Genomic DNA, 16486 nt, shown 5'->3' on the forward strand with positions numbered 1-16486 from the left:
CTACGTCCCTACCCTCACCTATGGCCACGAGCTGTGGGTAGTGAGCGAAAGAACGAGATCGCGGATACAAGCGGAAATGAGCTTCCTCCGAAGGGTGGCTGGCCTCTCCCTTAGAGATAGGGTGAGAAGTTCGGCCATCCGGGAGGGGTCAGAGTAGAGCAGCTGCTGCTCCACATCGAAAGGAGCCAGCTGAGGTGGTTCGGGCATCTGACAAGGATGCCTCCTGGGTGAGGTGTTCTGGGCATGTCCCACCTGGAGGAGGCCCCGGGGCAGACCCAGGACACGCTGGAGAGATTATATCTCTCAGCTGGCCTAGGAACGCCTTGGTGTTCCCCCCGATAAGCTGGAGGAGGTGGCTGGGGAGAGGGAGGTCTGGGCTTCTCTGCTTAGGCTGCTGCCCCCGCGACCCGGCCCTGGATAAAGCGGATGAAGATGGATGGATGGATGGGAATAGATTTGAAGTTAAATAGCTTGAGTTTTAAGTTGTCTGTAAGCTTTCCGTAAGTATTTTGTCTGGTTTCCATCCATGGCTAATGGATGGAAACATGGCTATAAAGGCTGATACAACAATATAATTTCTCTGGAAATATCAAAACCACACACACACATCAGCTAAGTGTTTCTGGTAGAAGGGGGTTGGCTAAAGTTGGCTAAAGTACCGTATTTTCACGACCATAAGACGCACTGTACTAAAAGGCGCAGTCTCAGTTATGTGTGCTATTACTGTATTTAACACACACATAAGGCGCACTGGATCATAGGGTGCATACAAGTACCGTATGCGTATTTAAAAATAAAGCGGGAGCAAACCTGAGTTCGGTACCTTACTCACATTTCTATTACTGGTAATCGTCATCATCAACAACACACAAGCATACAAGTGTGCGTATTTAAAAATAAAGCAGGAGCAAAACAAAGTTTGGTACTCACATTTTTATCATCAATCAAACCCATCGAAGTCCTCATCCTCTGTGTCTGAATTGAACAGCTGCGCTAAATCTCCATCAAACATGCCAAGTTCACTTTCTTCACTGTCAGAGTCACTTTCCGTGCCGTGCGGCTCCTCGGAAATGATGCCGGCTTTTGCGAAAGCTCGAACAACATTGCCAGCAGACATGTTAGCCCAAGCATCTACAATCCATTGGCAAATTGTGGCGTAACTCGCCCGGCGCTGCCTTCCACTCTTGGTGAAACTGTGGTCTCCATCGGTCATCCATCGCTCCCAGGCCGCTCGCAGCCTTACTTTGAACGGGCGGTTCACACCGATGTCCAGCGGTTGGAGTTCCTTTGTCAGGCCTCCCGGAATGACAGCAAGCTCACAGTTCATTTGTTTCACTAGTTTTTTCACATCGGCTGTGAGATGGGCACGCATAGAGTCACAGATTAAGAGCAATGGTGATGCGTGGAAAAAACCACCTGGTCTCCTTACATACACCTCCCTCAGCCAGTCTTTCATCATTTCCTCATCCATCCAGCCCTTTTCATTTGCCTTAATGATGATTCCTGCTGGAAACTTCTCTTTAGGCAAAGTCTTTCGCTTAAAAATCACCATAGGCGGCAGTTTCTGTCCATTAGCATGGCAGCCAAGCATAGCTGGACTGGCCATCGGGCATACCCGGTGGGTCGCTGGCAATTTTTGTTTTTATAGGCCGATGGATTTTTTTTTTTTAGGAAGGGTATATATAATGAAAGGTGTTGGATTGACCAATTGGTCATGATCGACTCTGGGCTGGACCAATTACAGCCGAGGAGGCCGGATGCACCCGCCCCCTTGTTTAGCAATCACGTGATTTTCACGCATTGCATGCCGGGAACTCTTGGCAAAACAATCCAAGTACCGCATCAAATGCAAGCATTTGCAGTACCGCAAAACGTTCATTCTCCGGTTCCAATACCTTCTTGTTTTTTCTTTGCCGCACAAAAAAGGAATGTACAAAACAAAAGGAGAACAATGCCGGTCCGTACAAAGACAGACTCGATGAAAAGACAGAAAAGATACGAGGAAAAAAATCAAAGGAGTGAAAGGGTCAGACCCTTACGAGCACACAGAGTGGACAAAAGACCTTAGCGTGCTGCCCAACTTTCACCACGCTTACATTTAAAATTTATAATTATACGGTTCTTGGAGTGAGTGCATACACTCATGAAGTTTAGTAACTTCAGGTCACTGCAACAAGCCCAGGTACAGTTTACCGACGGATGGGTACAGGACCTTGAAATGCACCGTGTAGAACGAAAGACCATCATACGAACAAAGGTAAGTTTACCAGTCTCACAAATCGTCGTCATAAATACACATTCGTTAACCATTTATTAATATAACCTTTGAGCTCAACGGTAATTAATTAGTAGTGGAAATAATTTCTGGTTCATTACAGAAATGTAGCAGTGACAATAATAAGATAAGATAAGATAAGATAAGATAAGATAACCTTTATTAGTCCCACACGTGGGAAATTTGTTTTGTCACAGCAGGAAGTGGACAGTGCAAAAGTTATGAGGCAAAAATTAGAATACAATAAGAATAAATACAGTACACAACTGTACAGAATAGAATAAAATAAAATACTATATACAGTAGAATAAAATAAAATAAATATACAATAAGATAAAAATAGGATACAAATACAAATACTATATACAACTGAGTAAAAATACAACGATGACAGAAAGGATTATTGCACTTAGTATTATTGCATATGTATGGATGTGTGTGCTTGATCAGTTAAAGTCTTTATTATGGAGTCTGACAGCAGTGGGGAGGAAAGACCTGCGAAATCTCTCCGTCCCACACCGTGGGTGCCGCAGTCTCCCACTGAAGGAGCTGCTCAGTGCTGTCACAGTCTGCTGCATGGGGTGGGAGATGTTGTCCAACAGGGATGACAGCTTAGCCGCCATTCTCCCGTCACTCACCACCTCCACTGGGTCCAGAGTAGGGATGGGTACCGGTGTCCGGTGCCATGATGGCACCGGTTCTGACATAAACGGTAGTAACCAGACCGAAAAGCAGCGCCCATTTCGGTGCTTTATTTCGGTGCTTTTTTTTTCCTGAGCTGTGATACACTTCTAGCCAATCATTTTACGTTTCCCAGGATAGTAGGCGGGGCCAGGTACGTACGTTCAGTTAGAGCAGAGCTACAGATTAAAAATGTCCAAGGCGAAGCGGTCAAAAGTCTGGCTGTACTTCACAGCAAAATATGCAAACTCAGCAGCAACAAGTGCTTTAAGCTGATACTGTGATACTGTCAAAGGAGGTAACACCTCGAATCCGATGAAACACCTGGCGACGCATAGCGTTTTTTTTTAAAAGCCGAGAAATGCGCCGTATTTGATAGCTTGCTGCGAGACCTCACACTGTGCACGTTGGGTGTGTTGCCAGTTATCGGACCGGAGCAACATCCCCCAAGAACCCGAAGAATAGAGTCCTGGCCCCTAGCCCTGCCAGTGTAGCAGAAATGATGAGGATGATGATGCAGCAGCAGCCGTTCTTCTCTGCGTGAGTCGCTTAATGTTGTCCGTGTGTAATTTACGTTGAGTAGGCTAACCACGTTATTACATTAATGCATGTAAGGTGAACTAGCAAACACCATCATAGCTACATGCGGCTGTCCTCTTGTTTGATGGCAGATACTCCCTTCACCCTGGACAAAAAGGCTAAAATGACCAAAGAAAAAGTGGGAAACAGCTGAACATGAGAGGTTTTTGGACAAAGTTTGTGTTTTTTTCCATTGTTTAAGCACTGCTTCCAGCCAAGAGTGATACCATATATGCCCCATAGCTGCAGAAAAGGCTAACATTGTTATCTTTTTACAAAAAAAAAAAAAAACCAGCTGAACATGAGAGGTTTTTGGACAAAGTTTGTGTTCTCCATTCTTTAAGCACCGTTTAAGCACCGACACCGTTTCAAAAGTACCGATTTGGCACCGGTATCGGATAAAACCTAAACGATACCCATCCCTAGTCCAGAGGGCATCCTAGAACAGAGCTGGCCCTTCGGATCACCCTGTTCAGTCTCTTCCTGTCCCCAGCAGAGATGCTGCCGCCCCAGCAGACCACACCATAAAAGATAGCAGAAGCCACAACAGAGTCATAGAAGGTCTTCAGGAGTGGGCCCTCCACTCCAAACGACCTGAGTCTCCGCAGCAGGTACAGCCTGCTCTGCCCTTTCCTGTAGAGGGTGTCTGAGTTATGAGTCCAGTCCAGTCTATTGTTCAGATGAACACCAAGGTACCTGTAGCTGTCCACAGCCTCAATGTCCATACCTTGGATGTTCAGTGGTTGCAGTGGAGAATGCTTGTGCCTGCGGAAGTCTACCACCAGTTCCTTGGTTTTACTGGCGTTGATCTGGAGGTAGTTCAGCTGGCACCAGTCCACAAAGTCTTGGGTCAGACCTCTGTACTCCTTGTCGTCCCCATCAGTGATGAGGCCGACTATTGCAGAGTCATCAGAGAACTTCTGCAGGAAGCACTGGGTGGAATTGTGGGAGAAGTCTGCAGTGTAGATGGTGAAGAGGAACGGAGCCAGAACCGTTCCCTGTGGGGCCCCCGTACTGCAGACGACCCTGTCCGACACACAGCCCTGAGTCCTCACATACTGTGGTCGGTCGGTGAGGTAGTCCAGGATCCAGGTAGTGAGGTGATGGTCCACTCCAGAGTTCACCAGCTTGTCCTTTAGAACCGAGGGAAGAATGGTGTTGAAGGCACTGGAGAAATCAAAGAACATGATTCTCACAGTGCTTCCAGCGGTCTCCAGGTGAGCGAGGGAACGATGTAGGAGGTGAATGACGGCATCATCCGCTCCAATGCCAGGCTGGTAGGCAAACTGAAGTGGGTCCAGTGATGAGCTTATTAGGCGCCGAAGCTGAGCCAGGACCAACCGCTCCAGGGTCTTCATCAGGTGGGATGTCAGAGCCACCGGCCTGTAGCTGTTGAGGTCCTTGGGGCGTATTTTCGTACCTTATCTGTGGAATCAGCGCGTACAAGTCGAGTCTTTCCTCCAACTCGGGCCACCTCGCCTTATGTCCGCGGAAACTCAGCTGCGTCTTCTTGACCTGCCGGAGCTTGTTTTCCAGCTTCCTCCACTTGCGAACCATCGATTCATTAATCTTAAATTCTCTCGCGGCTGCTTGATTTCCATGTTCCTCCGCGTAGCTGATGGCCTTCAGTTTAAACTGTGCTTCATAAGCGTGTCTCTTTGCCATTTTCAGGGTTGTTAAAACAACGATGTTCCACATAACGCACATACCTGACCTTTTATACAGGTATGTGCGATTGTCCGGTATATACGATCAACGCCCACACTTCACCCTTTAGCGTTCTCATGGTGTTCTCTACTACGTCCTCCTTACAACACACAGGGCGCACTGCGCTATAGGGCGCGCCGTACTTTTTGAAGAAAATCTAAGACTTTTAAGTGCGCCTTATGGTCGTGAAAATACGGTACAAGTCGTTTCAGTGGTTTCAGACTGGGCCAAAACAAAAACCACTGTCATAATGTCTATATCACAATGATACAGAAGAAAGTGCTCTAGCACAGCTGCATTATCTCGGCACGAGCTGTTAGTTTCAGCAGTATTGCATATGTAGACTTTTACTAATGGTGTAGCTTTAGAAGATCACCATAAGTCTGGTGGTGTTTGTACAGTGTACTCGTTGTACACTGGTTGTACTGGTTCAGGCTCTGTCGTGGTTTTTGGGCTGTCACCAGATAGCATATTCACTGATTTTTATCAGAAAGAGGGTGTGTTGTTTCTTTTGTGATGCTTTTCAGAAGTTTTGTTTTTCAGATGCCGAATAATGGACCTAGTTAAGTATTCACTGTACAACCTGCAGTGTGACGTGAGTGCAGGAATTACTGTCACGTAGGTACACATGCACACTTATAAGACGAGCTACAAATCCACAGGTCTTATTTACGTTGGGTTGATGAACACAACACACACACACACACACACACACACACACACACACACACGGAGAAGGTCACATCAATGCAACAACATGCTCTAACTCTGAGACACCGCAGGTATAAGAAATGCAATCAAATAGGTGAAGCACACTCTGCTTGGTGGTAGATAAGCCATCCCTCGCTGCTGTACAGCCAAAGATGAATCAGCTGTCACACCCTCTGGATGACAGCTTAAAGAACCACTTCTGAGCTGCCTCACAGAGTCAAACAGACAGACAGACAGACAGACAGACAGACAGACACACACACACACACACACACACACACACACACACACACACACACACACACACACAAACACTAACTGTACCCAAATGAAGCCTTTCTTCTATTTAAATCCAAAAACAATACAACACAAAATGTAAGGTCAAAAATATTTTGCACAGCTTATTTCAAGTATTCTTATTAAAGAAAATATCACTATAAATAATAACACAAATAATATCTTCAGCTGACTTTTAAGACTCTGTCCCTCTATTTGGGCTCTACAATTTTGTTGTACATATACAATGACAGTGAAGGGCTCTTCTGTTCTATTATACGAGTGCTTACATTCAACCCATCAGCACTGCAGTCACTTTTCAGCAGACAGTTGTGTAAAGATGAAAAACCTGCCTTCATTTCAAACAGATTTTAAGGGAGTAGAATCTTATCATCCAGATGGCTTTTTGTGATGTTTTGTTACCTTGTAACAAGAGAATATATGTGCATACATTTTCTTCTGTCTAATGCCTCACTACCTTCCTCCCACTCATCACACATAGACACAGTCACACACACACACTTCACACTTTTTCCTCCCTCCTCATGGCTGCAGCTGGCAGTTCCCACTGCTCTTGCCATTTCCATACCTCTCTGTTACTCTGCATCCATCTCTCTTCTCTCTTTGGCCTGGGAGAAAAGGCGAGGGGAGGAGAGCACCATAGCTCCAGGCCATTACCCATCACATCTCTATAAGCTCAAAGCGGGCCTACCACACACACACATCATTAATTAAACCTGCACCACTTACCAACACGCCTGTTTTCTTGCACACACACACGCACACGCACATATTTGATCCCTCGCTGTTTTCATTGACTCAACCCTCCCCTCCTCCATGCACATTGTTGAAGGTCAATAATAAATGATGGGTATGGTCTGCAGACACGAGCACATTCAGAGACACACACACAAGAACAAAAGCTTCAAATACACAACAAACTGTCATGGTCCTGGGTCGTGCGACCCAGTGTTTTGTGTTTTAGCCTATTTTGATGTTTATTCTTTGTTTAGGGTCACTAAGGCAGTCCAGCCATTTGTACATATTACCCGTATATTAAGTCTCCCTTGCCCTTCGTGTGTTTATGTCTGCGTGTCTTATATTGTCAAGTCCATGCTGTCGGTTATGGCATCTCCCCTGTACTACGTCTCCCCGGTTCATGTGTCTTGTCTAATCTCCATGTTTCCTGTTTTACTTTGAAAGTCTGTATTCACGGTCAGTGTATTCAGTTTCACTTTCCTGTCGTTAAGTTCATGTGTGTCAGCTGTGTTCCCATGTGTGGCCACTTCCCCTGATCATCCCTCATGTGTATTTAGTCTCTGTGTTTCATACAGTCTGTCTCGCGTCGTCTGTGTTACCACCTCCTGTGTTCTGTACCTCCAGCCATAGTCTTTCCTTAGTTTTGTCCAGTTTAGGTTTTCTGTTGAGTACTACACGTATGCTGCCCTCATTCTGTTTTTGTTCTTTTCATCAGCCATAATAAAAGGCTCGTTTTGTTGGAATCCACTCCTGCATCCTCGTTTGTGTTCGCACCTGGGTCCACCACACACCTTTCCGCACGGTCTGCCTCCGCAGACCGTGACAGTACGACGCGAGCATGCCGGACCCAGCGACACATGACATGGAGATCGTCCGGACAGTGGAGTCGCTATGCGACCGATGGCTGCACTGCCCCAGAGAGGGGGAACGGGAAGAGTTAGCCCGCCAAGTAGGGGTGTGCGTGTCCGTGTTCCCCTGGTTATGGGAGACGCTGCACCCCCTCGTCAGCGACTTTCTCGTCTCCACTCTCCGACTCCGCCCGCAGCAGCAGCGGCCCGGCGAGCGTGAGTCGTCACCAGAGCCATGCTGTTGCGGTGTTACCCCGCTACCTCATGAACCAGTGGCGGTCAGAGTCGGAACGGTGAGGCTCACCACCGACACACACACTTCATCGGCTTCCGCATCTTCGCCACCGCCTGGCTGCACGGAGATGCCCGAGGCTATTGACTTCGGTGAGGAGGAGCGGCAGCAGGTGTTGCGGGCGTATCGGGAGGACGAGCTACGCTGGAAGCCCTGGCTTATCTCCGAGGAGGAGCTTCTGCCAGCTGCCCCGCCTCGGACCGGCCGCCCGTCCTCGCCGCCTCGATCGGACTACACTTCTCCCGCTTCTTATCTGGCGCGGATGTGGTCTGAAGACGAGGAGCCGCTCGCCACAGAAATCCAAGTTCCGTCCGCGTCCACTTCAAGACGGAAGCGACGTTCACGTCGCCGTCGCTCATCGCTACGGCATGTGTCGCCCTCCACTGAGCTACACGAGGAAGCTGTGGGGGGCATGGATTCCGACCTCGAGGGGCGGCAGCGCGCCGCATGCGCGCAACTGCAGGAGGAGCTACGGGAGGAGCCATGGCTCGCTCTTCACTACAGTGAGATCTTCCGCGGGACACGCCTAGCCCTTGGGGGCCCCCGGAGTTGCCAGGAGCTCCCGCCTGCCTCAGCCTCTGCGACGCCGCAAGAGGCTCCACTTTCCACGTCAACGGGACCCACGGCCAAGAAGAAACGGCGTTCGCGTCGCCACCGCATCGCCCGACGCTCGGAGGTTAGTGACGATGTTTTGTGTCCACCTAATCACTCTGGATGTACTGAGAGCGAGGGGCTCGAAGGGACAATAAATGTCTCAGAGATGAAGACCCCGTGTACCGGTACTGTTAACTCTGTCACCCCCCCAGGCACCGTATCACAGTCTGTTTTCTCGGAGGCCAGTGAAGAAGCTGTCTTTCCCGTGCCTCTGGCTACTGATATTGAAGGTGTTACTCTCGTGCCTACGTTTTGTATTGACAATAAAGCTAAGTTTTCTGGTGTTGGGCATGCTGTTTTTGGGGACGCCACACTGCCCTCACAGTACTGTGAACCTGACACTGCCAAACCAGCCATAGGCACTTCGGTTTTGGGGATCAACCCGTGCGATGTTCTGTTAAACCCTGTTATTATGAGTGTGCAGGCTGAGGGGGAGGTTAGGGAGATAGAGGATAGAGAAGACACTGCACACCCAGGACATGCGTCTTTCGCTAAGGAGGCTTCTTTTAAGACTGTTACGGCATCTGGAGCCTTTTCGAAGACTGTGTCTCAGCCCCTGCTATCCATTGACTATAAATCACGTGAGAAAACGTCTGATCTGACTAGTAATAAGACTGTATTCCCTTTGACTAGCACCCACCTTTTGGGGTCTTTTTTCCCTGTTCCCAAGCCGAATAATGAATGTTCTGCTTATGTAACTAGCCCAGCGCAAGAAGGAACGTCTGGTGTTGATCGGGAAATTGTATGTTATGTTCCGGCGCTAATCGGGCCCCAGGTTCCTCACTCTGCTGATGATTTGACCAGAGTGAGTGCTTTGGGGTCCGACATCAGCAACCGCTCTTCTGCACCAGTCCGCCGGGGCTGGACGAGTATTAAGGGCCTGCCGGGTTTTCCTATGTCTGTGAATGGCATTGTGATTTCTGTTAATACTAAAGTGAAGGTCTGTTTATGTTGTGCTTTCCCCTTATCTAATGACAAGGCTGTATTTTGTGTTTCCAAGACTGTCGGGGGGGGGGGGGGCGCCACGCTAATCATCACAAACCAGCTAGCCCTTTAACCGCACCCCTGGGCCAGGGCCTTTTGACTGCAGTTAATGAACTGGCCGATCTAAGGACAATTCAGCCGGATTGCTCAGAGCCAGTCCACTATGTTTTCTATGCCACGCCAAGTCCATGTGCATCCCACTCACTAGCTTTCTACAGCCGCCTAGTGTGTGGGGCTGAACCCCTCCTTAACTCAGTCTCGCCAACAGGGCTCTTAGACTCCAGTAAGTGTAGTTGTCTCCCATGTGACTGCCAAATTATTGTGTTCAAATCATCTGCACCTAGTCCTGGTTGTGTTATGTGGGTTCATGCATCGAGTCTTGGCCTTAAGAGTCATGCTTCCTGGGACAACATAACTGTCACTTGTGTCACTGAGCCACCTTGCTTCTGGTCTGAAATATTGTTTGAATCGTGCTCCAAGACAGAAGGAGTGTTTAGCTCCCCAAGAAGGGCAACTAAGGACAATTCGGACTGTGTTAAGGACTTAGAGACATCAAGGTCCTTGTCTGTCGTTGCTCCTCTGCTTACATCTGCCAAGAACAGTGTCCGGAGCTTCGTGCTCACTCCCAGGGTGGCTGTGGCGTTACCTGACCTCTCACCTGCGTCTGATCTCCAGGTAGAGGCAGTGGACACCCAGCCAGCACCTGAGCTAGCTCCCACCACCAGGGTCAGGGCAGCCGGAGGTCAGCCATATCCTGCGTTTACACCCCAGGCGGGAATGGCTGCCGTCCGGTTTGTTCCTACACCCAGGTGGGTTCCCAAAGTTATGCCAGTCAGTACACAGCTGAGCTCCGCACCCAGCCTCGGCGCTCAGGTGGGAGCGGTTGTCGCTCTGCAGGCGCCTGCACCGGCTCATGTTTCCATTGGAGGCTCAAGAGAGTCATCGCCACCACGACAGCCTCCTGCTCTGCTCCCTGTCCAGGTGGCAGCCCTGCTCCCGGTCCAGCCAGGGGCCTCCTTAACTGTTCACCCTGCGCCTGCTGCTGGATGCCCGGGTGTGCCTATCCGGCATCCTGCAGCATCCACACCACTTCACGTCATGCCAGCTGGAGGGCCCGAGGAGCCCCTCCGGCCTCATGTCTCGTCGGCTGGAGGGTCCGAGGGGCCCGTTCAGCCTCATGTCTCCGCTGGAGGGTCCGAGGGGCCCGTTCAGCCTCATGTCTCAGCTGGAGGGTCCGAGGGGCCCGTTCAGCCTCATGTCTCAGCTGGAGGGTCCGAGGAGCCCCTCCGGCCTCGTGTCTCCGCTGGAGGGTCCGAGGGGCCCGTTCAGCCTCATGTCTCAGCTGGAGGGTCCGAGGGGCCCGTTCAGCCTCATGTCTCCGCTGGAGGGTCCGAGGAGCCCCTCCGGCCTCATGTCTCCGCTGGAGGGTCCGAGGGGCCCGTTCAGCCTCATGTCTCAGCTGGAGGGCCCGAGGGGCCCGTCCAGCAACCTGCCACGTCTGCTGGAGGGCCCGAGGAGCCCGTCCAGCACCATGCCACGTCTGCTGGGGGGCCCGAGGAGCCCGTCCAGCACCATGCCACGTCGGCTGGGGGGCCCGAGCCGCCCATCCAGCCACCTTCTGCGTCGTCTGCTGCAGCCTCAGAGTCGTCGTCTGCTGCGGCCTCAGGGTCGTCGTCTGCTGCGGCCTCAGGGTCGTCGTCTGCTGCGGCCTCAGAGTCGTCATCTGCTGCGGCCTCAGAGTCGTCGTCGTCTGCTGCGGCCTCAGGGTCGTCGTCTGCTGCGGCCTCAGGGTCGTCGTCGGCTGCAGCCTCAGAGCCGGCGTCTTCGTCTGGTCCGGCCTCATCGGAGTCGTCAGCCTCGTCTGGTCCGGCCTCATCGGAGTCTTCAGCCTCGTCTGGTCCTGTGTCCACCGGGCCTCGGCCAGTGCGCCTGACACTGCTCCGTCGTCTCCTTCGCCGCCGCTGCCTTCTGCGTGGCCGGCCTCCTGAACTGCTCCGTCGCCTTCGTCGCCGCCGCTGCCTTCTGCGCGGCCGGCCTCCGGACCGGCTCTGTCACCTGTGCCGCCCGCCTGGTCGGCCCCCCGACCATGTGACCCGTGTACTCTTGTGCCTGTGGGCTCTGGGTCGGCCCCCTGAACTTTGTTTGGACTTTGGTCTTGTGCTCCTGTGTGTTCTGTTGTTCGTTTTGTTTCCTGTTCTGGTCCCTCCGTCCTGGTCCCCCGCCTCCCGCCCTGGGTGGGGTTTTTCTGTTTTTGTTTGGTTTCTCGGTTTTGGGCTGTCGGGAGCCAGCCCTTGAGGGAGGGGTATTGTCATGGTCCTGGGTCGTGCGACCCAGTGTTTTGTGTTTTAGCCTATTTTGATGTTTATTCTTTGTTTAGGGTCACTAAGGCAGTCCAGCCATTTGTACATATTACCCGTGTATTAAGTCTCCCTTGCCCTTCGTGTGTTTATGTCTGCGTGTCTTATATTGTCAAGTCCATGCTGTCGGTTATGTCATCTCCCCTGTACTACGTCTCCCCGGTTCATGTGTCTTGTCTAATCTCCATGTTTCCTGTTTTACTTTGAAAGTCTGTATTCACGGTCAGTGTATTCAGTTTCACTCCTTCTGTCCTGTCGTTAAGTTCATGTGTGTCAGCTGTGTTCCCATGTGTGGCCACTCCCCCTGATCATCCCTCATGTGTATTTAGTCTCTGTGTTTCATACAGTCTGTCTCGCGTCGTCTGTGTTACCACCTCCTGTGTTCTGTACCTCCAGCCATAGTCTTTTCTTAGTTTTGTCCAGTTTAGGTTTTCTGTTGAGTACTACACGTATGCTGCCCTCATTCTGTTTTTGTTCTTTTCATCAGCCATAATAAAAGGCTCGTTTTGTTGGAATCCACTCCTGCATCCTCGTTTGTGTTCGCACCTGGGTCCACCACACACCTTTCCGCACGGTCTGCCTCCGCAGACCGTGACACAAACAAGGTACACAAACCAAAAGCTTGTCTCTACAGCAGTAGAGCACATCTGTCACAAAAGGAGGACAGGCAACGGGTCAGCATCCACCCCCGCCTCACAACTTGCCCTGGATTGGTTCCCACAATCATGCCATCCCTGCTGTCAATCTTCCCCTACAAAAAACCCCAACAACCAGCTGAAAATCGATGCAGACTGTGAAGCAACGACCCTAAAGCAAAGCTGTGCAAGAGATAATAACGCAGCCAGACTGTAGCGTTTATCTAAACATCAAATTGATTAAACAATTAGTTTACCGGGAGTGAGAAAAGGATCTCGGCACAGAAAATGCTTTTGTTATCCATCTCGTCTTTCCACACAGTAAACACGCAGAAGAAATCTCATTATAATCCAAGCTGTATAACAAAATGAGTTCAACGGGATCTTTAACACTGATAAACGCCTCATTATTTTCATGTTTGTGAGTGCAGCAGTGATAGCATACATGTAAACGCGCTCATTCGCTGATCTTATAAAAGGCCAGTTTATCAAGCCAAACACCATCTTGCTTAAAGACAGGCACAGGTTAAACATGAGGAGCGCTGTGTGAAATTCTGTCATATATACCCACCGATCGTCTGTGTCTGTTTGAATTACTATTCAGCAAATGCTTTGTAAATCACATTGTGGCTAACAGGATTTACTACGTTCCCCTCTGCACCATTTAACACTCTAACAAGGCAATCACAATTCAACTGACAAGGCTCATCAGGTGCTCCATACTGACTGATGACAGACAGTGTGGGAGGGTGAAATTTCATTTGGAGCCATAATCATAAATGTATGTTCGACATTTTTAACAGCAGTTCACAAATTTTGAGATTAGCACCTTAAAATCCGAAATACTAAAAACCCACACCTTTCTGATTTGGCGTTTCTGCCCAACATCTGCTGACATGCGTGTTGGCAGAAAGCCCTCTGGTGGTTACAGTCGAGACTGCACACCTGCCTGACAGCTGTTTTCGTGCTTAAACAACATCCAATACATCATCTTACTGTAAATTCCATTGTTTCAGCTTTTAAACCACTTATAGATTTTAAAAAAAGACTCAAATGGAAACACCTGTTTATTTGCATTTCAGCAAATGAAATACCTGAGATCTAAATGTCCTCTATAGCATTAACAGATTGAAGATTTTTCCAACACCCACCCTGATTTAAATGAAACCGACAAGTTTGAAAGTTTAAAACTTGAGATGAATGTATGTAAATCTGAAGATGTCCATACATGTCGTGTCAAACTAATAATGTGAACAGAGAGATCAACAGGTAAAGAAAGAGTTTGCAATAAAGGAGGGAAAAAAGAAAGAAAAAAACATGTAGTTTTCCAGGAAGCACCTAGCAGAGGTTAACAACAACACTCTCAAGACTCTCACCAAGTGAAACGAACAATGGTGCTAAATTTAGCTCATCATTATCATCTGCACATGACTACCAGACACTTGCCCTTTGTCTACGCAGAACTTACTTTCTTGTTTAAGTTCTTTAAATACGACGTAAAAACAAGGAAGTAACATTGACGAATCAGCCGCCAACTACCAGTAAAGTCTCCAAAGACGTAAGTGTTAATTACACAATATTTCAGAATTTAATTTGAAAATGTCGACAACTGCACTGCAGCACAAACTAAAAGAGTGTGTCATCTTGGGAACACACACACGCAAATGGTCGCACGGACCATTAAGGGGCTGGTCATTATGCCTCACACTCACACACACACACACACACACACACACACACACACGCACGCACACACACTTACACACACTTACACACACACACACACACACACACACACTTACACACACACACACACACACACACACACACACACACGCACACACACTCACACACACACACACACACACACACACACGCACACACACTTACACACACACGCACACACACGCACACACACTCACACACACACACACACACGCACACACACTTACACACACTTACACACACACACACACACTTACACACACACACACACACACACACACACACACACGCACACACACACACGCACACACACTTACACACTTCATGGCCTTGAGCTGAACAAAAACACAGTGAGCAGGATTAAATGCCCGAGGCCAACCCCGACACATCGAGCATTCTTTCATGAACGTAAGCATTTAAAAACAACAGACTGTAACTGTTGTTCACTATTATTTGTAGAACTTGGTGTAAGTATTTCTTAACATGATGCTACGTACCCCTAAAATAAGAGAGGGGATGTCTATATCATTCCTATTCCATTTCCATGCCATGATAATAGAATTTATTTATCATTACTGGTATAATTTTTCTAGTTTCATGGCTACATTAAATTAAGAGAATCTTCTGATAGACTGGGCATTTGTTCCCACATTAGTATGATTAATGCTGCTACTTCAGTGCTTACAGAAGCTAATTTGACTTAAAGTAAACATTCACCATTAACCTTTTTTTAAGAGATGCTCAAATGTTCCCTGAACTAAAACCTCTCTTTTGAACACTAAAGTAAAAATAGAGAATGAATCCAACTGTGCATGTAGCAGTGCTGATAAGTTGGGTCTCCACTGCTTCTTAGACTCTCTCCCACATTAAAACAATGAGCATGGTGAAAGGAGCCGGGCTCGCTGGTGTTCCCAGCCTTTTCCTTCCTGCCAATGTGAATGAGAGCAGAATGTCTCACACCGCTTCTCCTGGTCTGCTTTTAACTGAGGGTGACTCAACCCCTCAACAACACACAGGAGCCGAAGAAAGGTGCGCATTTAAGGGGCTGCAATGTTACAGCACGCATACACTGTATTGCATGAACACAGTTGTAAAAGCTCATCAGGGACGTTGCCAAAAGGTCAGAGTGGTTGGAGGGTCTTAAGAGTGGGAGCCAGTTCCCAGGCCTCTGAGAACAAAACTTTTGGTTTTTTTCCACTGTGGTGGATTTAAAGCTCCCCTCACATGCTGCTGTGTTTCTCTGAGGCTGCAGGCAGGTCTGCAGGGAGGCCAACGCAGTAAATCAACAAGAACATTTAAAGCACTCACTGTACATGACAAGTAGTCGCTCTGTGTGAATTTACCAGTCATTCACGCAGACTGCTAACGAAACCCAACACAATTAGCAGTGCTGCAGAAGGCAAGGCTCTTTAAAGATAAGCAAGAACAAGCAAACACTTGATCGGAGGGAGCTGCAGCACAACAAAGATCTTTGAAGTACAGCAGGAGGACGGATATGTTAGAAATGGGACCTCTCTAACAGTTAGGAAACTAAAAGTTGCTAAATGCCATTTAAACACTGACAACAGAGCATCGAGGACATTTCACATGTAAGAAAATGATTCACACAGGACTTTTTAAAAGCATGAACAAGAAAACTCTCTTCCCTTTTCAACAACATTAACTCATTGCTGTGTAATTCATAATGACAGGTCTCTAAATCTTACCATAGCAGCAGAGCAGACACATCTTTGACTTTTTACCTTTCCGGCTCCAAAACCAGTACTTGCGTCGTCGTTTCATTATCCGTCCAGTGTCTTTTACTTTAAAATGATAACCCAAATGGTCCTTCTAAACATATATATTCAGCTAAAGATAGTATTCATCCTCACTGTGTCGTCCAGCCTGTGAGAATCACCTACCCGAGGATATATCGCGTCTCAGACAGGATCTCAGGAAGTCCATCTCGTGCCCAAAAGTGAGGTGTATAAAAAGATTAGGAAAGGAAAAGTGTTACAAAGAAA

General features: G+C 48.6%; 1 protein-coding gene across 2 annotated transcripts in view; it reads right to left on the reverse strand.

Annotated features, from left to right (window-relative positions):
- The window catches only part of fgd4a (FYVE, RhoGEF and PH domain containing 4a), a 59907-nt gene that overhangs the window by 37187 nt on the left and 6234 nt on the right, over positions 1 to 16486 (reverse strand). The window contains exon 1 of one of the 2 annotated variants that reach the window (XM_085281560.1): positions 16190 to 16475. The exons of the other annotated variant lie outside the window; for it this stretch is intronic. Coding sequence (XP_085137686.1) covers positions 16190 to 16265 — 76 coding nt within the window. The 5' untranslated portion in view covers positions 16266 to 16475. Of the gene's footprint in view, positions 1 to 16189; positions 16476 to 16486 lie in introns of those variants that run through there. 2 annotated transcript variants of the gene reach the window in all.

The sequence above is a fragment of the Mchenga conophoros genome, linkage group LG7 (genome assembly GCF_057382185.1).
Source record: "Mchenga conophoros isolate Kocher_MC1m ecotype Shallow Benthic linkage group LG7, M_conophoros_male_GT1.1, whole genome shotgun sequence".
NCBI classification, from domain to species: domain Eukaryota; kingdom Metazoa; phylum Chordata; class Actinopteri; order Cichliformes; family Cichlidae; genus Mchenga; species Mchenga conophoros.